At 41.8% G+C, this 25,523-nt stretch overlaps 2 protein-coding genes across 2 annotated transcripts; both read right to left on the bottom strand.

The window, feature by feature from the left end:
* Positions 1 to 9,516: 9,516 nt before the first annotated feature.
* crp1 (C-reactive protein 1) lies at positions 9,517 to 12,912 on the bottom strand. Its single transcript, XM_006801077.2, has 3 exons — positions 12,745 to 12,912; positions 12,546 to 12,621; positions 9,517 to 10,917 (listed from the first exon to the last, which is right to left on the bottom strand). The coding sequence occupies exons 1-3, from the start codon at positions 12,910 to 12,912 to the stop codon at positions 10,307 to 10,309; spliced, it is 855 nt and encodes a 284-aa protein (XP_006801140.2). The 3' UTR covers positions 9,517 to 10,306.
* A 1,020-nt stretch (positions 12,913 to 13,932) lies between these two features.
* On the bottom strand, positions 13,933 to 20,895 carry stub1 (STIP1 homology and U-Box containing protein 1). Its single transcript, XM_006801076.3, has 8 exons — positions 20,760 to 20,895; positions 19,806 to 20,021; positions 19,444 to 19,642; positions 18,049 to 18,214; positions 17,867 to 17,942; positions 17,675 to 17,731; positions 16,547 to 16,663; positions 13,933 to 15,806 (listed from the first exon to the last, which is right to left on the bottom strand). Exons 2-8 carry the CDS (start codon positions 19,917 to 19,919, stop codon positions 15,681 to 15,683), a joined length of 855 nt encoding a protein of 284 aa, XP_006801139.1. The 5' UTR covers positions 19,920 to 20,021; positions 20,760 to 20,895; the 3' UTR covers positions 13,933 to 15,680.
* Between the last annotated feature and the right edge of the window lie 4,628 nt (positions 20,896 to 25,523).

The raw sequence follows: 25,523 nt of genomic DNA, 5'->3' as shown, positions 1-25,523 counted from the left end.
CCCCCCCAACCGACCCCATGACTCTGGCTCTCATCCCAGCCATGACATCCTCTGGATCTCTCTCTCTATCACAGGATGTTACCAGATAAAATCAAGGACAAGGAGAATTCAAAGAGATCTGACTGAAGTGACTGAAGAAATCATTTTATTTATTTTTTAAAAATGTTGACACCAATGACAAACCTTTAAAATATTAAACACTACACAAGTGATTCTGAAATCACATGATCAACCATATCATTCTGTTATATAAGTAAAGATTATATTATCAACATGCCATACTAAAAGAATCCATTTGCTCATAAGTAGATGAATACAGAGGTGCATACAGATGTGTGAAATAGACGCTACACCCTTTCTGTGTTGTAATGTTTTCCTGGCATTCGTTCCAAATGAGCCACACTGCTAACTGAGGCCTGTAGCTCTTGTTTTGTTTTCTGTTTTTTGGGTTTTTTTGCAGTTTATCTGAGCGTTGTAAGGTCTGACCTTGGGGTGAATTTGCTGGGATGTCCACTCTTGGTAAGACTGACAACTGTCTCGAACGCGTAAATGTGAAATAACTCTTCCCAGATTGATGAGCAGTAGCGATTGCTTCTGTAAGATCATTACTGATGTCTTACCTCCTCGCCTGAATGCTCCAGACCTGCCAAAACTTCTGCCTTTATAGAGATGCTCACACCTTCTTAATACTTCCTCTTTTAATTCCTATGAAAGCAGTAAGGATGTACTTAGTTTTTCACACACTGCTTCTGCATTTTGGCTTAATTTTGGTTAGATAAATAGTGACATGCTGTGATATGTCATACGTTGTTGTTGATTTGATTGAGGTACTTGTACTTACCTCATTTTAAGACCTACTACGAACTAAATTATTTTGATTATGTCCTGGTAAGCCACTGTAACTTCTTTTTTACTATAATTGTAGGTGCTTAGATGTCACATTTACTATAACAACACTCACATACTAATGTTAAACGAGCACAACGATGAAAATGATCCATGTCTTAGAGTTAGCATGGAGATATTTACAAATGAGGGCTAAACAAAGCATCAGCTTCAGGGACTGAAATATGAAGCCAACATGGAAAAGCAAAACACTGCAGTTATTTTAATGTTGAATGCCACTGGCTCCAAAAGAGTTTAAAATTAGCGTGGTCAGTTTGAATCGTAGGCTCACAGAACTGGATTTCTCTGTTGATATTACTTGGTAATTAATATGCTCGGCTGGTTGGCTGAACTAATAGACTGTCAAAAAGTTTCTATTCGTGTTCATGTTTCCACTTTAGCAATCGAGGTGATAATTAGCTGATTACTTAGCGCTCAACCTCCTCGTCCGTATCATTTCTGGCTTTAAGAATCTGAGACGGCAAAATGGGTCTTAACGAAACAATGTCGTGGAGGGCATTGTGGGTAACATGTCCATCTTTTGTATACAGTCTATGGACAAAACAAGTACTGAGCCATAAAACTAGGTGTGAACATTTGAAGCTGTCACTATCAAACCAAAAGGCATTAATTATTGAGTTCATCTAAAATTTTTACAGGAGAAAAGTCAGGGAATTACCAAGTGATAGCATCATCAAGAAATTCTTCCTCTTTTTTGTGGAAACATATCTGCTGTATACAAACGTATGGCTGTATACGCAGCTGTTCCATAAACAGAGCAGACTGATACAAAAACAGGCCAAAAATCTCTGTGATGGAATTCTGATAATTCCACTTCGAGATTAGTTTGGCTAAAAAAAAAATCCATTTTGAGCATATCTGACGACTAAAGAGAATTAGGTCAGTATCAAGTCATACCTTCAGTGGCACCTGTATGGGAAGAGAACAAAAGACAAACAATAGCCATGGTCTCAAATTTAGGGTACTACCTCTCAGCACTACTGGCCACCAATTAACTGTGATCAGAGTTCAGCGGGTTACAATCAGTCAGACAGGTGGCCTAAAGGGAAACACACACAAACATCTCTGTCGCAGCTGCTCCTCAGTGGGTCCATCACTAAAACAAGCAGAGCAACCATCTCTGTGACGACTGCAGCCATGGCTGTGAGTGGCAGGTGCAATCATTAGATCCCTGGATACCCCCACTGGCTGCTCTTTTTACCCTCTTATGTGTGTGCACGGTGGTGGGGGCTACAGAGGAGCAGTGATGGGTGTCAGTACTCGTGCCTAGACCAGTCTGCTGTGGACTTGTGTGACAGCACCGCTGCTTGACCATCCCAGCCATGACCCCCTCGTCCCCTTCCTCCCTCCTGCCTGGATCGCCCCGAGAGACATAGAGGGTGATGGGGACTGGCACCGCAGGGGCCGCCCTGGCTGGTGCCTTTGCTGGTGGTCTCTGTGGCCTATTAGTGTCTTGCTATGGGCCTGTCAGACTGACAAAACAGGGGCCTGTCAAATTAAGTAGGGGCTGAGTATCGGAGATATGTATTCAAACGCACCAAGGGGAGATGGTGGCGGGGAGGGGTGAAGGATGAGGAAAGCACCGGTGCTAATGTCGACGCTAAGTGAGAGTGACAGGTTGCGAGCCGATCGGAGAGAAAGAATGGAGAGGGAGAAGAAGAGGGAGAGAAGCAGTAGCGGTAGTTGATAATGGCGGTTTGGTTGTCCTGAGGAGACTTGTTAAGGGCCAGTCCAGACTGAACCAGACAGCCACCGCTCCTGTGTGAACGCAGGTAAACCGCTCCAAGTTTGACCTAAACAGCTGGGAGTTACAGTACTCCCACTTAATGAGATCAGACTGATGAGCCCCGTGTTCAGGTGTGCGCAGGTGTGTGCGCTTGTATGCAACAATCCCAAAGCACAACAGTACTTACTGCAACAATAGATATTTCCTCTGTTTGCTAACTCGTGTACCCAAGGCTCTGCTGACTTTTCCTGCTGGTATGCACATGAAAAAAAAAACCCTAGCATTTATCTGGGTACCAAAGGCACGTTGCACCATCGTTTCATATCGCTTAAACTTTTTCGTCTCTCCACTGTGTGTGACTTCACCTCTAGAGACACGTCGATTCCTCCTGCTTCAGGCCAGGCCATTACGAAGCCGGGCACAGTGTACCTGCACTAAATCCTCAAAATGTCAGAGTGTTACAAAACAACTCAGTCCAGCCACTAAACGTGGAGGTATCCATCTCGGATATCCAACTTGACTGTGTTATATAGGATGCCTTCAGAAGAGGACAGCAAGAGTAGGGAGCAGGCGGAAGATCAGCAGCTCGATCAGGTGTTTGTGGCAGTTTGACAAAGCCCCGTGTGAGCATGCATGCACGTATGTTACCAGAGGAGCTGTGGCAGTGTGTTTGGAAGAGGGCTGCGACTCTTCCTCTCATGTCGCTGTGCGTTGCTGAGACTGAGAGGCTGATGCACAGTGGCAGCTCCCCCCTCGCAGCCACAGGCCTGCCCAGAGCCACTGCAGATGATAGTTTTAATTGCTTTCAATCTTTCAGGCTAGTCCCTGCCCAGTGGCGCAGGGTGCTCGCGCATGTGTGTGTGGGTTTGTGCGCGTGTGACATGGTGTTTCTGTGTGCGTGTGCACATGTGGAGTGTTTACATCCAACAGTCATTGTCTGTGGATGCTGTACACATATGTGGAGTCTGATGAATGTGTTTGCCCAATACGAGAGGAAAATTAAGAGAGAATTAAGGCCTTGGAGTGATACATCTGATGCACACTTCTGCAGAAGAAAACTGGGAAGAACATATGTTTATCTGACAGTGTTTGTGAGAGCACGCACAATAAAGGTGACAAGACCGGGCGGACGGCTTTTTCCATAAAGCATACATGCGCGTTTATAAATAATAAAATTCCGGGTTTACATGCAAAGACCTCAAAACATGTACTCACATCCTTAAAAGCACTTTGAACACAGTGAACTACAAAACCAAGTGATCAATAATTCACAGCAAATGTTGAGATGGCATAACAGATCACAGAGAACAGACCGCAATTAAGATGACAGTAATTTATTCCATACGTGTGAATAAATTGCTCTGACTGATATCTGCACTCAAACAAAGTGACTGTGGATGCCGGGGTGTGAACTCTTCTGTGGAGGGAGGACACGACTGCCAAAACCCTGAACCCGTGTTGGCTATCCTGTTAGAAATGGACTATCGTACTGAAAGCGTGTTTTTTACACTACATGTCCTAATGTGAAGTCAGGCTGTAAAATGTGTCAGTACATGGAATAAATAAGTAAAAACATGCAGGGTAGAAGACTCGTCATAAAAGGCCCTCTAAGGCCAGATTAGGGGTGTCATATCTTTAGCATCGGCTGCATTTGTTGTGAAAACCAGAAAGAATCAGACAAACATATGATGTTTTTTTTCTTTCTTTTATCTATGAATCTGTTTCTCACCAAGTTTCATACATTTTGGACATAAAGCTATTGGAAGCTTATTCAAATTATCAGCTAAACAAATTAGAGTAACAAACACAATATTTTTCTTAATGTAATGTTTTTTGCCCAGGTTTATTATCTTGTTGTATAGTTGTGCAGCCTCAGCCTCATGAGACAAAATTTAGTTTTTTGTTGTTTTTTTTAAAATTAATTTTAAAAAACAAACAAACAATAATTTCTGCCTTTGGCTGCTGTGTGGTTGTGACTCAGGAAGTTGTCGAGCACGTTGTCCACTAATAGTTTGGTGGTTTGGTCCCTGGCTGCTCAAGTCTCAGGGAAGATACTGAACCCCAAGTTTCTTCAAGGGCTTGGCTGTAGAAAAAAGTGCTTGTGTGAATGAGACGTTCTGTATGTGGCACTTTAAGTGGATGAGTATAACACTATATGAGAACTGTCCCATTTAACCAGATCCTGTGTGGTGGTACGTTTCTCTCATGACTAGAAGGGAGGAAAAAATATATATTTTCATAGCTTAAAAAGCAGAACTGCAAATTACATAAAACCTTAAAGTTGATTAAACTTGTTTATCTTGTTAAGCTGCTCACTGTGAAACCACAGAACATCCTCTAGTGACCTACCGACTCGTTACACTGGGGCACACGAACAACAGCTCTCTGCCTTTTACATCTACAAAGGCACACACACACATCTGGCCCGGGGGTAAATTAAGCCCTAACATTCCCACAGAGGCTAATCTCCATCCATTTAGACGGCTGTAATATTTAATCAGGAGGCTCTGGACCATCTCCCAGCACCACACGCTGTGGCATGGCTCATATGTTCACAGCAGAGGCCAGCCCAGAGGCGACGGAGGGGAATTCACAGCTAAAAGCCGCAACGCATTCAACCGCAGAGCCTCTCGCGCTCCTCTCCTCCTCTGATGCTGCTTTCCTTTGGGGTGGAGCAGACAGGAACAGTTAAATATGTTGTGGTGGACGGATGCAGGGGAATGCTTTAAATGTCTGGCCGAATATTGCTGGTTTTGTTAAATATATTGATACAGTGGGCTATTTAGTGGCATTGAGAACAGTAATATCCCTGTCACATGACTGATAACTGTGCTGCTCTCATATGAATTTAATACAGGTAGACAAATTTTCACATTTCAGAAACTGAAATCAGTGACTATTTGGCTATTTTTGCAATAAATCCAATAAATAGTTTTTTAAACAAAATTTAAGGGGGACTTCACTGAATTGGCTTCTAATAAAAGCATATTTAACAACCGGCTAATGTTCAAATACATAAGCTGTGGCTATGAGCAGTGTTGGTCAAGTTACTTGAAAAAAGTAATCAGTAACTAATTACTGATTACTTCCCCAAAAAAGTAATCCTGTTACTTTACTGATTACTTATTTTCAAAAGTAATTAATTACTTAGTTACTTTTTAAAAACACGATTTACAACCTGAATAGGTGATAAAGCGATAGATCTTTCAGCCCAATTCTACTTTTTCTGCATAATCCATCATACAAAATGTAATCAAATGGAAAAGTCTCTTTTTAAAACTTGTTTTATTAGTTTTAATCTTTTAACTTCATGCATCAAGTAAAAATTAAATTATATGCAACATTCTCTGACTGGAAGAAATTTGTTTAATATTTGAACCTATTTTCTGCACATTCCAGCACATAAAATATTTTTTTTGTGTGTTTACACTCACTCTTTCAAATAGATGCAAGTAAAACACAGCAGAAAATAAATAAAATCAAAGACTCAGCGGTCCTTTTGCTCTATTTTCACCTGTAAAGCAGGAGTAGGGTAGGCGGAGGTTTACCCTGGTGCAGGTGTGCCGCAGCGGTCAGTGGAAGAATCCGTGAGTTTCTCTGTGAATTTCCCATTACGTCGTTGCGCACTCCGTTCTTGCTCGGAAGTTTAGGGGGGGTTTTTTCGCTGTAAAAATAAGTTTTCTTCCCATGCACAATGCTAATGGACGCTAATGTTTTTGTCACTTTTTATGGAATCAAACTTAAAGTAAGGTCAGTACTTCCACGCTTTAAACGCTGCACGCTCATACTCTCTCCCGCACTCCATATATTATCCATTGTTGATCTGCACACAGCTGTTGTCACCAACGTCGCACTCACTTACGTCACTGTCATGAGACGTTCTCGCAAAAAAATCATGGTTTTAGTAACGCAGTAACGCAGTGTTCCTATGAGAAAGTAACGGTAATCTAATTACCTTTTTTGCAATAGTAATCCCTTACTTTACTCGTTACTTTAAAAAGTAATCGGATTACAGTTACAAGTAACGCGTTACTGCCCATCTCTGGCTATAAGTGACCCTCCAAACATTCCCAAATGCGTCACATAATACAGAGGTAAGCTGAGCCCAGAGGAGCAGCTGATCTGAGCCTCTTTCAGATCAAAACTGTGTATATATTCAAACTATAATGAGCATGAATGTTCTTCTTTTTCTGCATTTGACAGTTAATTTTTGTTTATAGGAGAAAGACTTAAAAAAAACCCTCCAGAATATATCACATACTCTAGTCCCCATTAGTGTGTAAAACAGACTTTACATTTAAATTTAGTGCAATTTCCCTTTAATTCTAAAAGGTTTACCCCTAAATGTAACGCAGTGACACTGATACTTGTGGCCTTTGCAGGGGACCGACCCCTCTGAAACAGTGCCGGAACATATTATTTATTATAGGGCTATTGTCAGGTACGCCCCCACCCCTATTCGCCCCCACCTCCACCTTAAACACAGCGACATAGGACACGAAGTGCACTCAGAGGTAGACAGTACGGTGTTAGGTGTCCCGCCTGGAGGTATCACAGCGGACACAGCCAACTGCTCTCACACACTCACTCCTGGAAAAGGTCAGGTCTCGCACCATCAGTGTGAAAATCCTGCACCGGGACTCTAATGCATCACTCCACCGCTGATCACACAGAAGACGCTCGGCTCAACTGAAGAAACGACCTCTGCTGTGGTTTTGTGTTTTTATAAACGTAACATCTGCGTCTCTAAATGCCGAGTGATAAAAGTGTCATGCGAGTGGCCGCTGTAACGCCTGCTCCCTGATTCAGACTGACTCTAATGGGAAGGCCTGGTGAATTTTTCATACAGCCCAGAGGGTGAGGACTTAACGCCCATTCTGGCAGATCACAACCTCTAAGAGAGAGAGGGAGAGAGAAAGAAAGAGCGACCTGACAATCAGGTCACATCTTCAGCCCCCACATCAGGATTTTGGTCATAGATTTGAAAATCATACGATTGTATAAAAACCCGGTTGTGCACATGCTTATTTGGTTTATTGTGGCCAAGTGCACTTTTTTCCCCAAGCTTTTTTTTCAGTTTTGTAAAGTTTGTAGTGACAGACGTCTTTGCAGAAGTGACAGTCTTCTCCGCCCTCTGCTAGACTTTCATATATGTCATATGCTTTTGTCGGTGATTGAATTCCCAAGCTTATGTTGAGAATCTGTAGATTTCATCTCATATTTTTGATTCATACGTCATGCACTAAATCTGTCAAACAAAGCGGGATAATTCTTTCTGCGCCTTATGAAAAGGAAGAGGGAAAAAAAGCAGGCTGAATAATGCCCAAGATCCTCAATTTAATGGGCTGAAATTTCTGCAAGAAAGCTCTAAAAAAATTACCCATCTGTTCAGTGCACACATGCCACGGCTCACTCGGATAGCTCGTAGCACTGTCTTGCGTATGCAGATATGTTTTGCCTGGAAATCTATTTGGAGTTGCTTGAAGGAAGCCAGAACGGCCCTCCTTCTGTCTCCCCCTCGCCGGCTCGCACGGGGCTCCCTCTTGCCGTCTATCTCCTCTCACGTGGAAAACATCTTCACCAGCTCCGTGCGCACAAACATGCGCTCAGTGGCACCGCCTCGCCTCCGACAGCTTCCCCAGCACCGTGGGCCAATATGCAGATCTCATGGGCCCGAGCTGGCAGCACTGTCCGCAAGCGGGACGAGGGGCCCCTCAACTGTTTGTACAGTTGGATTATACATGCAACGCACGGGGACACAGGGAATAATTATCCTCTCTGTGGGGAGGCCACTGATTTTGTCCTCATGTCAAGTCCTCCTTTGCTGCAGAAATGCGAGGGTGTGGTCCCTACGTGTCATCTCATCTGCAAAGCAAACAAATGTACTGAATTGGAGATAAATTAGGAGAAATGAACACTTACTAGCTGAAGACGTGTTTGTCTGTCTTTGTTAGGGGTCATATCACTGTCACTATGTAACATCTTATAAGTTTTGAAACTGGAATTTCTATCAATATAAACTATATTGGTAGAAATTTATAAGAATCTATAAAAGAAGAAGTATCCCTCTTGGGGAGAGATGCAAAAAGAAGGAAAAATCAGGCTCTTTTTATATGTGTGTGTGTGTGTGTGTGTGTACCAGAGGGCTAAGAAGCCAGGCATGGGCAGATGGTCTACAAAGGTGTTACCACACAGTGAGTGGGCACTGCGATTGATGCATTGCAACATCCAAGAAGGTGGAACATTTGGCTGCTGACCCGCAGTCAGAACTCATTGGCCCTGCCTTCTCCTTATTTAGCTGCTGCGAGAGAGCCGACGGCTGGTTTGGTCAGAATAAACACACACACACACACACACACACACACAAGAACGCAGCACTTTCCCACCCTCAAGGAAGCCTGCATGGGCTTGAGTGCTGGAAACTTCTCCGCCGTCTCTGCAAGGAGGTCACGGCGGTGGTGCAGGCAGGCAGGGCCAGCACGCGCTGGAACTCAGGGTTACTGTGTTACAGTTGGATGGAGGAGATCTGACCCTGAGCTCATTCTGAGGCGTCTTTGTGAGTGAAGCAACTCCATACGACTCGATTTCTGCAAGTAACACTTAGGTTTGTTCGCCGTGCTGTAAATTTCCATCGGTAAAAATGTCAACTTTAAACTCCACATGAGAAGCTGTCACTTAAGCTTAAAAGTGAGATTTTACTCCTGGGGTACAGGAGAATGGTAACACACTGATTTGAGAGGCACATATGTCATTTCTATAAAAATGTGATTTTTTTTTGCCCTACTATCAGGAGCTGAACCATATCGCCATATATGAGCTGAGCAAAAACTCTTTAATTTGTGTGGAAAAAGAAGCAGACGATTATGAAGAGGAAGCTGCCAGAGTTCAAAGATGGAGCACTCTCTTTAATAACAAACATTATTAGTTATGCACACGGCTTTTATTTCAGACCCAAAAGCGCTCTTACATCAGCTGAAACATGGAAAATTCATGAGTGAGCGCGCTAACCAAAGGCAAGGTAACGGCAATGGATTTCAAACACAGTGATTGCTATTTGTCTCTCGGTGTGCTTTAAATCATTTGGTCTCCTGCAGAAATAATACCTGCCTCTGCTCGCTGTTCCAGTATCTCCTCCACGGTTTTACCTCAACGTTACAGACTGACAAATGTGTTTTTCTTACAGCGTGTTTAATTCTGCAGATACATATCTTTATTTGTAAATAATTGTCTTAACTTGAAGTTGCATTGCAGCTTTGAGTTTAAATTCTATATTATTAACAGCTGCTGAAAGCATTATGGTGTAAGGCGTTGTCTTAGTCATTTGCCACTTCTCTTTGAAATATGCAAACAAAACTAAAATTGACACATTTAAATAAATCTGGATTTTATTAATAAAAAAAAAAGATGATATATAGCTGATGCTTAATTTTAGACCGCTTGCTGTAATGGTGTGAACTGGCATAGAGTGCCCCCTTATGGACATATCTGGCAACATCAACTCTTGAGTTTGAGATTTACCTTGTTTTTAATGTAACGTTAATGTGAAGAACTTCACGTCAGAACAGTTAAATGGTCACAAAATAAAACACTGAATCTAAGAAAGAAAAGAAGACACGCAAGTCCCACACCGGCCTCCAAAGCCTCATCCGTCTCTGCTCTGGACTTCAAATTGAGTCAGTCATCATCCACCACCATCACATTCCCGGTTACCTCGTACTCCATGGTGGCCCAGTCGAAGATATTCCCTTTGGGGACTTTGTGTCCGTAGTGCCAGCCCTGGATCATGCTCCTGGAGAGCACGTAGTCCCACATATTCAGATCCGTCATTTCCCCCACAAAGCTCTGCGTGGCCTCCAAGCCTCCCAGGTGTTTGTCTGGATCTTGCCCCAGGAGGACGGTGCCCTTCGGACGGATGGTGTGGCCGGGTTTGTAGACCTGGTAGGTGCTACGCTTCCCGTCCACCCAAAAGGCGGCGAGGCCGGTGCGCGACTCCCAGGTGAGGCAGAGGCTGGTGCGGAAGGTGGTGAGTGGGGGCAGGTGAAAGAAGACGCCATCGCCGCTCAGGTAAAAGGAGATGCGCCCGTCCTTCTCGCGCCACACGTTGAGTTCATCGTAGTCTGCTGTGCGGTAGGCGAACAGGATGATCTGTCGCTCCTCCGGCAGCTCGGTGGCCACACGCATGCAGAGGGTGAAGGCCTTCAGCCCCATCTCCTTCTGAGGGATCAAGGCCACGTAGCTGAAGTCCGTCTCATAGGGGAAGACCAGGACTTTGTCGCTCAGACCCACTGCGGTTAACAAGACGATAAATCTGTGAGTTTATGACATACAGGTACGATCATGCAAAGCTTTTCTAATCGTTCCAATAAAGGTGAGATAATAAAAGTAATTTTTTTAAAGCTGTTTTTAAACTGCCTATCAGTACACAAGGCTACCAGATTCTCAAGCTTTAAAATAACCGCGAATTAGTTCAAATAAATGCAACATATACACTCATCGGCCTCTTCATTAGGTTCACCTGTTACCTGCTACTTAATGCAAATACATCAACCAACTCATTTCATTTAGGCATGTGCACATGGTCATGGTGAATTTCAAACTGAGCATCGGAAAGGATAAGAAAGGTGACTTAGGTGACTTTGAACGTGTTTGTTGGTCTAAGTGTTTATACAAACTGCTGAGCTGCTGGGATTTTCCCACAAAACCATCTCCAGGGTTTATAGAGAGTGGTCTGATTTTATGCCCGAGAGTGAGAGTGAGAGAAAATATGCAGCAAGCGGCGATTCTCTGGGTGACAATGCCTTGTTGTCGTCAGGCATCAGATCAGAATGTCCAAACAGCTTAGAGCTGATAAGAAGAGAGTCAAATAACCACTTGTCATAGCTAAGGTATGCAGAAGAGCATCTTAATGACCAACATGTTGAATCTTAAAGCAGACGGCGTATTTTCTTGGCACATTTTGGGCCTCTTAGTATCGACTAAGCATCATTTAAATGCCACAGCCTACCTAAGTACTGTTCCTGACTAAATCCATCCCTTTATGTCCACAGTGTACGCGTCTTCTGATGGCTGCTTCCAGCAAGATGTCGCTCTATGTCACAAAGCGCAAATCATCTGCAACTGGTTTTTTGAACATGACCACAAGTTCACTAAATACAGTCAGATCTCAGTCCAAAAGTGTGCCTTTGGGATGTGGTGGAACTGAAGATTAGCATCATGGATCTGCAACATGATGCTGTCATGTCTGTAAGGACCAAAACGTTTTCAGCTTAAGGCAGTAAGGATGAAAGTGAGTCCAACCTGGAACTAACAGGATGTACCTAATAAAGTGGCAAGTGAGTTCATCAAAAAAAAATTTTTAAAACCTGGACTAAATGAGCAATAGTTTTTAAAAGATAGCAGGCGTACCAGATTCAAACAAATTTGATCATTAAAGGCTGAAAACGACTGAAACAAAATGTTCGACTATTGGAGATTTGAAGGAAGAAAAAACTCACTTTAATTTTAGAGCACAGACATTAATATAAACATGCAACGTGAAACGAGATATGTCTGTGGACATCTGGCAGTCAGTTGTATGGAAAGACAAAACCAGTCTGTGACTGTCTGGACTCACAGCATTTCTTATGTTAAGGCCTGCACACCAAAGCTCGGTCATCACTACGCTTTCCAGCAAATCAGTAATCCTGTTCTTATTCCTTCAGTTTGAAGTATAAGAAACGAGCTGGGAAGCTTATGAGAAACTACCAAAAACCTTTATTTATTTATTTTATTCAAAACTGACTTTGTATATGGAAAATTTAGGTATGATTAAAAGGAATAAATAGCTTGATCAATCTCTAGCGATGGGTTTTGTTCACAAACTTTGGTAAAAAGACTTTTTTTTGCCTATAAAACGTAGTTTTTAAATCCATACCTTGTGTGGATGAGGAGAAAGTCACAAGCAATAAAACACCCAGCAGAGCCTCACCAAACTTCACAGCGTTGACGCTCTGCAACACACGAACAAGCATCTGACAGCAGCTCCGGACTGATATCAATTACTGAACTATTGAATTATATTAAAGAAAAATGTAAGCATGTGCAAAATTACAGAGAAAAACTGCTTTTCTTACCATTTTAATGTTGTGTTGTTGATGTTCTCTGCTGCCAACTCTTTCCCACTCAACAGTGACCCGTGCCTGGTCCTCTTCCCTCCTTGCACAGGCCCTGACGTCAGCTCTTTCAAAGATGCTCTGACAATAGGCCTGGTGTGTGAGGGCTGAGTGACACCGTCTGTACATGTGACTGAGCCACGCTCACATTGTTTCATCTATTTCTGTCTGCATCACCATCAACTAGCATGGAGTGTTTACATCAGAGTCTCTAGCATGAACGCATGAAAATTACAGCAGCTCTTGCATCAGACAAACCTTAAAGGTTTTCAGCTGGTGGTCCATTCGTCGTTACACGTGCTTTAGACTGTGAAATACTTGGTTATTTGTTGATTTTTCATAACAATTTGTAACTCCTTCCTTTCCTCCCTCACCAGGTCGGGGTTGCAGTTGGGCACCCCTGGATAGGTTGCCGGTGTGTTGCAACACTGCAATTTAGTTTCTTCCAGGATGCACCCCACCTCTCCTCTTACGACGGCTAGAATAGTTTTCCCTTTGACTGGAAGAAAAAATATGGATAAACAGGTTTTTCAAGAACTGTGACAGAACAGTGGATGTTAGTTACTGCCCCTCAGCCTCCTGGCAGTATACTCTTTGCGTGGCACAAACCTGCTGGAAGTACAAGTCAACAGCACATAATTAGCAGGTCTAGATAGATGTTAATGCGTATGACACTTTGTCCCTTTATGCACCATAAAATCCACAAGTAAATGGCTGAGTAGACTTGAGTTAAAAAAGTTTTCAGTAGCACACACAAGTTTCCAAAAGTAACCAACAAAGTACTTTAAATAAACACTTTACCCATCTGACCTGGACCAAGATAAGCAGTAGAAAATGGATAAATTATCAGCCTCAGCTTTAAAACTATGTAGGTTTTAATGCAGATTTCACAATTTTAAAGAGACACTGAAAGTTGCTATCTGAAATTCAAAAATAGGGAAATTGCGCAATGCAGCAGGAAGAAAATCTAAACATCTTTCATTCTCATGTAAAAAAAAACCAAAAAAACACCACTATCGAATCAAACTACAGCCTACTACAGACGCAAACGCACAGTGATGCCTTAAAGAATAAAAACCAAATATAAGATTCACCAAATCAGCATTTATTGCAGGATTAAAATCACGAGCTGTAAAGCTGGAATTTTGTGTGGTGTTCTTTAATGAATTTTTGTTTGTTTAAATAAACAGAAACACCAGAACAAACGACCTCGTAGTTCACGGTTTAATGGGGACAAACAAAAACTGAATCAGGTGTTTATGTTATCAACATATCTACATTTAATACAGTTTCTCAAGCTCTAAGAGTTCAAGAAAAAAAAAAAAAAAAAAAAAAAGAACATGACAAAAAAAAATGAATATTTTGTCAAGAAATAAAACCTGAAATACACCAGCAAATTATGTACACCACCTGCAGCCCAATACAATCCACTAGCAGGCCTAATTCAACACAGACACATTCAGCTGAAAAAGCCTGTAAACTAACAGCACTCGACTAAAAATGCGGTTTACAGAGAGAGACTGAGGTACAGATGAGATACGGTTTTGTAACTCTTCCAGCATTTCTGTGAAACGGGTTGGGGGGGGCCACGATGCTGGGGAACTTTAACTTTCTTAAACTTTAAAGTTAGGTTCACACAGGCGATTGGTTTCCGCAAGCTTCTGCAGCCGATTTCTTCGAAACTGTGAGGAGAAGGTGCATAAAAATCAACAGCGAGAAGGTGGAAAAACAAAAAACCCCAGAAACACAGCTTATCTTTGCATTTTGATACAAAGGAGAACAAAATTCACTTCATGCTTGATGCGAGCGTCCACTGTCATACCAGGTAAACAGCACGAGACACAGACATCACGGACCAGTCCTCAAAGCAGCTGATGTAATCGGTCCAATTCAAACATTTAAAGGTTTTAAATTATTATCCAGCAGAAAGAACACATTATTTATTGGGTTTTTTTGTAATACAGCATTTTGTTTTCTGCTTCCAGTTTAAAGGCCTTTCAGTTCAAGGCTCGCCATAAAAACCTTAACATTGTCCTGATACTTAAAAAAAAGCATCTTGAATTACTGAAGGTTAAGTCCAAACCTAAGGAATATATAATGAATACATTCAGTTCATCTCAATTGTCTGTAATGGGGTGTGATTGATATGTGAATAAAACTAAACAAACTAATAAAAACTTACACTGTGGTGAGGTGGCCGTATGAGAAAGGGACTCGTTTCCCTTTCCGATTATCGATTATTTTAAAACTTGCATACAAACAACCCTCGTTCGCGACAGGTTTTTGGCATTTTAGTTACCACTTCGATAAATGTACATTAAGAAGTGGATGAATGCTAAATTACTTAATGAAAAAAGGTGACTAGAAAATACTAGAGTAAACATCAAATAAGCCAATGTTTTCATCAATTCTGCCACCAAAAGTGTGGATTTTTTTTTTCTTCTTTTTTTAAAATAATTGATGGTTTGTGTGAAACACTGGAGTGCAATGGTGATGCTTTCCGACGACTGTGGCACTCAGAGAAAGAGAGAAGAAGAGGGAGGACCTGAGAGAGAGGCCCATATTTGAGTAGAGAAAGGAGTCGGGTTTGAAAAGACCAGAAACATCGTGACAGAGAGGAAGTCAGAGAGAAAGACTAGAAGGAGCAGAATGAAAGGGGGTTTTAAAGGGAGCGGCAGGCCATGGATGCCTCAGACGGTGAAGATAAGGGAGGAGCAAATGGGAGGGAGAGGAGGCAGACCAAGATACGTGGCTCCCGTTTGGTAGTCCTTAGTGTGGCTTTTCCTGCTTGTGTAAAGCACATATCCAGGCAAGGGGTGATCTGTTCTCTATAGTCTTGTGTTATCCAGGCTTTGAGTTGGGTTTGGGGGCATGAAGGAGAAATGGGAGCTCTCTCCTCAGTAGTCCTCCACCCAGCCGTTCTCCTGGATAAAGGCGTCTATCACTTCCTTCATAGCCAGGTTGGGGATCAGCTGATCCTGGGTCAGGGGACTCCTGGTGACTGGGTCAAAATGACCAACTCGCTGCACAGGGAACACGTTAAGACACAGTGTTAGCATCAATGGATGATTATATGAAAATAAGAAAAAAAAAGCAGCACACCTGCGCTATGAAATGCTACTCTGGCAGAATGAAAACGTGCTGCTGGACATTACAGGTCCTCCTTTACCCTTATTTTAATTATACATTAATTATAAATGTGCAGCATACGTTGAAATACAGGACAGAAGGCAAAAGAGAGTTTGTACAATTCTAGGGAGCTCGAACTTCAATATTTGGCATGACCATCTTTATTTTACAGCACAGACTGAACACAGTCTCAGCTTTTGTCGTTTCTTTAAGTAGTCGTCAAGACGACTGATGACAATCTGAACCAGAAAGATTTGGATTCATTCACCATGTTTCATAGGTTCAATCACAAGAATTGGAACAAATGATGCGTTTATGAGACAGGCTGCTAGTGAAAAAGAGCTTAAAGATACAATTTAAATAGTGTTTTTGCTCAGTTGTCTGTTATGTGTAGACACAGCACTGGTTTGTCCTTTGAGTTAGGTGCTTTTTTATGCTTTATGTTGCTTAAACAAAACAAAACAAAAAGGCATTCATATGAATACTGAGTGAAGAAGCAGCAGGTGCCCATAGAAAGAAGTTGAAAGAGCTTCAGGAAGCCTAAAGAACTATTGCTTAAGACCGTTAAAAAAAAAAAAGTCAAGAAGCGGGGCTCAAGACTTTTGCACAGCACTGTAAGCAACAATCATTTCACCTGTAGGTGCTCTTCAATGTCCTTGCGATCATAGGTGATCCCACTGGGTGTGATGCAGGGCTCCCTCATCAGCTCAAAACTGATCTTCCCACAAAGATAATCAGGAATCTCTCGCTTCTGACGGGAACAAACAAAATACAAAGCGTCACTCTGACCTAACACTGAGAGATCCTGTTCATGGCTCGATCCCCTAAAATCAGGGGTGTCAAACACAAGCCCCGGGGGCCAGAATTGGCCCGGCAAAGACTCTGAGCCGGCCCACTGGATGGCATCAGAAAATGTAAATATTGAACTTTTAACTGTATTATCACAAGTTTTATAACATTTCCTACTGAAAAAGACCTCCAACATGGCCATTCATATTACACTAAAGTAACTGAGTAAGAAATAAACAATTAGATGAGAAAAAAGTTCCAGTTTTTTCACTTTCTACAATAGAAATTTCTGGGATTTTTTTTGTAATTTTCAGTTTAACTTCTTAGACTGATGGAGAGAGAGTTCGTATGGTTGGGCCCACTTAACATGAAAGTGGGTTTATGTGGCCCATGGTGTAAACTCTCAGAGCCTAGAGTCACAGCTTAAAACTGTTCATTTTTTCTTGCTATAAAATGGTAACAAATTATAGCCACAGCAATCTGTTTTCCTTTCTCACCCTTTTCTTTCTTTTTTCTATACCAATTATATATTATGTCGACAGAAGTGCCACAAACCCGAAGCTACTGAAGTTGAAACTCTTTTTTGAATCAACTTTTATCTAAGCAGAGCCAGACGGGAGAGAAACACTCGGCAGACACGCCAGTGTCGTTTCAATTACATGACAATTGCCACAGCCGACAACTATCTATAGCAAGAGCCTTGGCACACACGCAGTGACCGTTACCGTAGGAACAGCAGCAGTCGAAAACAAAAAGTAGCTGTTTATCTGAAGTCTAAGTGGATTTTTAAAGAGATCACAAGCCTTATGTTAGCATGTAGCCTGACTGCAGACAGAAACAAATGTGTGTATTTACAGTGTGATGTAGGTATGCGTGTACTGTTAGCATCTGTCTGTGTTAGCCAAGCTGTAGGCTAATCATGGATTTGTCAGCGTTGCACGAGTACAAAGCATTAGTTAAACATCGTACTCACTTTTCTTTTCTCGTCCACTTGAGAGAAGAGCTCATCCATATCCATTAGATACTTGTCCTTTCCACGTCAGGGTTTCAGAACAACCGGACATATGAATGAATATTCAATTTCATTTTAAAAAACACACCAGTTTAATATTTGTTCATTAGGGTGACACTAATTACAAAGAGTAAACAAAATGTAAAAACATACATGTTTTGAGGAGATCTTGGCAGCGTCGCCTCCATTTTGATTGTCATCTTGTTTTTCTTTGTATTCTTCTAATTCTCTGCGAAAATAAGAAGCTAATTTAAATTTATCCATGCAAGACAAAATGACACCTACCTGCCAAATTACCAAAATAAACATTAGAATGTGGTGCTTCAAAGCCTCACCTTTCCTTCTCAGCCAGTATAAGTTTGGTCAGATAGGCGTGTAACTCGTTCTCCTGGTTGATGCGCTTCTCCTCAATACTGTTCCAGCGTTTTTTCTTGGCAATGCGCAAAGCACTGGGGATGTCATCTCCGAAATTCAGCCTTTGTTCTTTTGCCAGGTTATAAGCTGTAAAAGAAAAACACCGCTACAGCAACGTGGCTTTACAGTTAAAATGCTGCCTTCAAAATATCTGCACAAGGTAGGTTCAAAGATGTTCATTAGGAGTGCGACAGATCTGAATCCACAATACAAACATCCAGCAGTGTTCCCACTAACCCTCTGATTTGCAGCTCTATTACTAATCAGCGTACTGATGTTATAGACAGGCCAGAGGTATCATGTTATTGTAAAGAGCAGGTATGTAAATACATATGGGAAATAGCACTGGCAATAGCCATGTGTAATAATAATGTAATTAGCCATGTGTAACCATTAAAGAATGCCAGTTTGCTAAAAGCTGATATTAAAAAAAAAGTTCCTCCAAAGAACAAACTGAGTTTCTCTTCTGTTCATGATTAAACTGTAGCCACCTAAGATTCACTATCAGTGTTTGCATTAACAGTGACTAACCATGACCTGCACTTATCTAACATATTTTGTGTACTTTTCTTCTTAATCGATCAGCTGCAGCCCACAACAAAGCCATGGGCTGACTTGGAAGTCAGCAGCTGCACGAAGCACTGCGATAAAGCGCTCAGGGAGTCTGCAGAGAGTTCGACCTGCAGAAATATCTGCAAGCCAAACTTGCCAAAGATACAGGCTGGCATATTTAAGTTTATGTGCACTTTTTTTTTTTTTTTTTATGACTTATGCATTATGCAGGGAGGAACATCCCAAAACAAGTTTGCTAAACTGGTGAAAGGCTCTCCTATACTGTGAGTTATTCCACTTTTGAAAAGTGATTTATTTCTCATTCAGTTGTGGAATTACTTTGGTCCATTTTTCACGACTGAGTAATAGGTGGGCTTCCAGTTTTTTATAAACTAAGCGAAACTAGTAGTCACAAATCATGGTTAGCATTAGATTGGCGTTTAAATTATCACTGAATTACTTTCTGTAAAGTCTCATAACCGTACATTCATACATCATTTTATATAGTGAAGCTTCATCCAAGAGAAGCAACCATAACACTGAGTGGAGACAAAATTCCAGCTTTCTTTCCTTCTAACATATCATTACACTGACAACAGCTCATGCAAACATATGCTGTGCCTCAGAGAAGTGCTCCCAACCCTCTGAGGCCTCACTGATCTTAACAAATTAACTTTCACATAAATGAGGAACTGCACGAGTAAATTTGTGCAATGCACCAGCAGCATTTTCACCATGAATTTCACCAGGGAGTTTTTTCTGACCTTTCTGTAGGTTCCCGATGGCCTCATCATAGTTCTCCAGCTCCAGGTGACACTGACCCAAGAAGAAGTGTGCCTTAACTGATTGACTGTCCAGCTCCAGCGCATGCTTACAATCTGCCAGGGCTTTGTCATGCTGCTGCAGCTTCACATAGCAGAGAGCTCGGTTGGTGTAGTATACTGCCACGGATGGATTACGGTTCTGTAGAGAATCAGCGGACAATAAACGTGCATTGTAACCTCAGGGCATTGTAACCTCATTTTTCATCCAGAGGGAATCTGCATCCACTTCGTTTCACTTAGATTTAATAAAAGAAGAAGAAAACAACGACATCACTGCAGCATTTGTGTCAGAAATTACTCACAATAGCTTTACTGTAACACGTAGCAGCCTCCTGGTACTTGCGGCAGAGGAACAGCCGGTTTCCCTGCTCCTTCAGCTCCTGCGCGGTGGAACTCTTCTCCGGGCTGCCGGCCATCTTCTCCACCGGCTCCGCGGGGCCCGCCTCGCCCTGCTTCCCTATCCTGTTCCCCGTCTCTTCGGCTGGCTAAACGACAGGTTTAAGAATGCCCCGTCCGTCCTGGGGTCACACACACACACACACAACAACAAGAACAGAGACACAGTTTCAGTGAACAATCACTGCAATGCACCTGCAATGCGCGTCTTGAGCGAATTAGGTGCAGTGGGTTGATGCCACCCAAAAGGCATCCGTTTAATTTGCTGACTGCGCTCACAGCTGAAAACTACAGCGAGGTGGCTGCACCGCCGGCGAGTTAACTATTCATGTGACGGACATCAGAGGCGAGTCAATGAGCAGCACAGCTGGCTATCACCAAACATCACACAGCCGCGGTCCTTAGCATTGCATTTAAGCGCAGTGTTACATTGAAAGCTGTAGACGAACAGTATTAACAAACTATATTGCTATTGTTTTACTCACTAAAACTTAAATACAGCCGTTACACAAGCACACACACGGACAATGCTGCTAACTCTGGTCACCAGCAGACAAGAGATCGCTGCTATGCTAGCATGGCTAAGCTAGCTCAGTAAGCGATGTTGTCGCTTAATGCCGGGTGGCTGGCTAGTTTGAAGACAGTAAAGCTCACTCACTCGATATAACCAGCAGCTAGTTTGTAGGTTAGTTCTGTAACAATTGTGGGACTGAAAGAGTCGCCTCGACATTTGTTAACCACAGAAAAGAAAAACCAGCTAACGCTACGTTAGCTTATTTTCCACACAGCTCACTGAGGTTTAGTTTAGCTTCTGTCCCGTACAGGGTTTGTTTCGCGGTTATACGGTTTTCAACTCTTACCTTTCAGCAGGAATCCCACATCCAAGAGAAACCAGTTTTATGTAACTCAAGATCAAATCTTTAATCGATTAATTTTTCCCCCATACGAGCTGTCATGACAGGTTGTTGTTATGCTGACGTCAAGCGCTTTGACGCGAACTCGACGGAAGCCGGGAGTATGACCAGTCCAGCTTCATGTCTATACAGCGCATACCCTTAAGTTCACCCAGTTCCCACCGCATCAATATGAACTTCCGATTAAATAGACAATTAAATACGACCATCTAACTGTATAAACAGTTTCTATAAGCATAATTACGAGCTGCATACATGCAGTCGGTCTTCTAAGGTGTGCATTCTTCTTCCGCTTGCTCCCTTTAAGCTCCTAATGGAAATCTGACCATCTTCAGCTCCTCTTGTGCTATTCTAGTTCCTATTGTCGGTTCCTGTCTCTTTCACTTCTTAACTAGCCTACTTCAGAGGAGACACGCTTAATTTTAACAATCTACATTCATTTGAATACATTTCCTTTTAAAAAATATCATATGTGAAAATTAATCATCAAAATCTACAGTTAACAAAAAGGGACTAAACCTTTGAGCATCTCAAAATTGCATCTGTGATGATATGAAAGAGGTAATATATCCACCTATTATGTCTCCAGCGTGCTCTTAAATGACTGCTACAGCCTTCTGAACGTCCACTGTGGGAAAAATAAAGAAAGCTAATAACTGAGAAGAGAAGAATGGCTGCTTTTTCATAAAGTTCATACATAAAAATCAACGCTGCCACAGTGATGAGGTCACAAGTTCTTTTCCAGAAAACAAAACCATAAAACATTTTGCACTTAAATGCCAAAGAAATTGGTTTAGTTCAACTTCAAATACAAGAATAAAAGCGCTTCTCAGAGTCAGCTGACACTGAGAGGAGGGCTGATGAAGACTAACCCATCCTCAATAAAATATATATTCTTTCAAATCTGCAGTGTAGAGGCTTTGCAGACCTGAAAGCTGGAGATACAACCTGCTGCACAGTTTCTGTCTCCCTATAGAGTCAAACTGTGTGCATGCACCTCAGCAGGCAAATACATAAGATCTGTGTGTGTTTATGAAAGAAACAGAAAAAATGAAAGACTTATGGTGCTGGCACAGGAATAAGAAGTGCTCCGGGGACTGGAGGGTGGAGAAGGATGCTGTCTGTGTGGCTCAGCCTGGACATCAGCAGCTTCCTCTGTGTCCAGCCTTTTCCAGATCCTTCCTCCACCTCCTCTCTACTCTCGCTCCATTACCTCGTCACTTTCTATCTGTCTTTATTGCCGGTCTACCTTTTCTCTTTCTATCACCCCCTTGCCCTATCTTCCTACCCACTTCTTTCACATTATGTTATTCCTCTTTCTTTCTCTTTCCTCCTTCTTTCACGCTTTTACCCCCCTACTCTTTCTTCTGTTATTCCTGTGCTGTTTCTTCACCTCTCTCTCAAAAAAAACTCCTCACCGCACCTCCACCTGTGAGTGTTTGTACTTGGAGTTGAGTTCTCCTCATCTTTAGGTGTGTTCTCCCTGGGATGCACATACAGATACAGTGTACATCCTGTTTGGTTCATATAAACTGAACATGTTGTGAATCAGTGAGCCAGCAAGAAACAGACACAGAAGAAGGAAGTCTATTATTTCCTAGTCAGCTGCTCCAGCCTCTGTAAGAGTTAGATCATTATCCTGAAGAAATCCTGCAAGCATATCATATCAATTCAACAGAGAACTGTTAAGATTATGTTTTTCCATAAACTTCAGGAAGGCACCTACACTCACGGACTACTTTACCTTACTAGTACTGTATTAGACCTATTTTGCCTTCAGAACTGCCTTAATTCTTCATGGCACAGATTCAACAAGGTGCTGGAAACATTCCTGGTATATTTTAGTGCATACTGAGATGAACGCATCGCACATTTCATGCAGATTTGTCAACTGCACATCCATGATGGCAATCTCCTGTTCCACAACATCCCAAAGGTGCTGTGTGGGTTTGAGATCTGGATCCATGTTTCCATCTTCTTTATGCCAAACTGTGACCCAACCATCTGGATGTTGCCACAGAACCTGAGACTCATCAGACCAGGCAACATTTCTCCAATCTTCTGTTGACCTGGTGTGGTCTTCTGTTGCTGTAGATCATCTGCTTAGAGGTTTGACATGTTATACATTCAGAGATGCTCTTCTGCATTCATCTGCTGTAACAACTGGTTAAATTAGACTCAAAGCAGTCACTTTTCCTCCCCATTCAGACGCTCAGTTTGAACTTCAGCAGGGCGTCTTGACCACGTCTACATCCCTAAATGCATTGAGATGCTGTCATGTGATTGGCTAATGAGATATTAGTGCATCAAAATATCATCTCAATCTCAGATGTACTTTCCACTCATTTTTTTCTGGTTATTATTAAAATATATATAATTTAATTCCTCAATGATCCCTTATTTCCCCCCCCCCCCCTATTATTTTTGCACTCTTTACTGCACTACTCTTCTCTGCCGACTGTACAGCCTACATGCATCATGTGGCTGAAGAAGAGAAGCACAACCTCAAATCACCAGCAGGAGGCGCTGGATGATAAAACTTCTTCCAAACATATTTTCTTTTTAATGGTTAAAAAAGTTTCTTTGGTACTGGAGAAAATTAAAATAAAAGTGAACGAAGTAAAATTGTACTAACATTAAAGTAATACGTGATGTGCAAAAATATTGAAAACCTTTCATCACAGTTGTAGTTTAATATGCTCAAGGAGGGGTCCGATTAGGGAAATAAATTCGGCATATATGCGAGTTGACATCCCACCCACAGAGAGGGCTATAGATGACCTTTATGGGCCTTTATCATATGCACAACATTCAAGTTTAGCAGTGGAGGAATTAGCAAGATGGGATTGAGGACAGGGTCACTTTCATCCCAGCCTGCTGGGCCTCTGTAAAGACTCCACACAGAGATCAGTGTGTGAAGATTAAGCCACATCTCCTGAGCAAACACGCTGATAAATGTGCGAAGGGGGCCTCTACAACACAGAACCACCGAGCCCTGTGTGTCCCCCAGCTGTGTTTACCTATCTCCACCGGCCTGGTCCCCCGATCCTCCAGAACACCCACCTATCTAACTAATCTGTAGGTCACAAGAACACAAAAGTCTTCCCTCCTGATTTTAATTGAATGGACACAATATCAGAAAAACCTTCACAGTTTACTGCGGGAAAAAAACTTTAATAAACTCAACGTAATAGTTTTTTTGTTTGTTTGTTTTTTTAACAAGTGAGAGTCTATTTAAAATGTTAATGAATTGCACTTACATCTTAACTGTGTGATTTTTCCACAATAAAATGAAGTGTTACATGTCAGCAATAATTTTATGTAAGAAAATCTGTTGTATGCACTGTTACAAGTTTTGTGAGGAATCAGTATTACCTTCTTTCACATGTATTTTCTTATTTACTTAGATTCCTTCTTTATTTGCACCCAGTCCAGAAAACATGATAATTATACTCTTATAATATATTTGTAGTGTTTGTCTCTACAGCAGGGATGGCCTGTTACTTTACCCTGGAGCACAATGATGAGGGACAGTAACACTTTCTAATACGGCCCATATTAGAGCCCAATATGGCACAGGCCATATAGGAAGTGGATTAATGTTCCCTTTTTGCATCTCTATTTTTATATTCATTGTGTTGATGTGCATGATGGATGTTTTATTGTTCAGTTGTCTTTTTATTAATTATATCAAATAAGCAAAAATAAACATTAGAAGGCCCATAATTTAAATTAACTGATTTATTAATAAGACTAACTTGGTAAAACAATTAAAATTAGGCCTACACTGCAAATAAATCATTTCTGGGACTGCATTCCCAGAAATGTAAGTGCATTTGATTTGCAAATGCTTTGGTCATTGTTGAGTTTTTGCAAGAATAAACATAAACACACCCTCTTCAGACAATTTTATTAAGCAAATTTGAAAGGGATTGGCCGTACGAAAGTACTCAATCAGTTTTCTATGCATTTCCCAGGTGTAAAAATCTATGTAAACAAAGTTGCATGCTAAAAAGGTGGGAGAAAGTGAATAGATTCGGTGCTTATCAATTAAAATGGTCCTGTGTTTAAAGCATTCATTGCTTACATTTAAACTCCCTCCATCACAGCTTTTCACCAACTCCTCCCGTCCAATATACCAACCGTCGTCAACCCCCCATCAAACCCAACGGCTGCCCACTGCACCAGCTGGCCGCGCTTCCAGTCACCTTGGCAACGAGACCAGGAAGTTGCCCGGCTCCTCTGGCACAGCTGAAAAGCTGCCACTTCCTGATTGAGTCTGGTCTTTCTTTCTCTGTGTGTAGTCGTTTTCCCATTTGGCAGTGGTCTCCACTATTTAGCGCCAAAAAGCCTGAAAAGACAAAAAGAAGAAAAAAAAGGGGGGTGAACACACTCTCCTTAGGACTGAGCGAAACCCCAGGTTCAAAACGGGAGACACAAAAGCAGCATTTATCCACAGTGGTGGCTCTTAGGTGGATTTGCTCATTTTGAACAGACAAACGTTTTATAGACTTATGGCAGTTTCTTCAAGTGGGTCTGAATGCAACGTGTACAAAACAGTAGAGAAATAAATGCACAAAAAGTAGTTCTACTTTGTTTTCTGTAAAAAGATCAACACAGGAAAAGAGTAAATTATTCATGTTCTCAGATATATGTCTAAAAATGTTTGCAAACACACTGCAATCTGACTGCTTATTCATGCATAAATGA

Source organism: Neolamprologus brichardi, chromosome 8 (genome assembly GCF_056152115.1).
Source record: "Neolamprologus brichardi isolate AB-2024 chromosome 8, ASM5615211v1, whole genome shotgun sequence".
NCBI lineage: Eukaryota > Metazoa > Chordata > Actinopteri > Cichliformes > Cichlidae > Neolamprologus > Neolamprologus brichardi.
The sequence above is the reverse complement of the archived record's forward strand: the minus strand, read 5'-3'. Positions and strand labels throughout refer to the sequence as shown.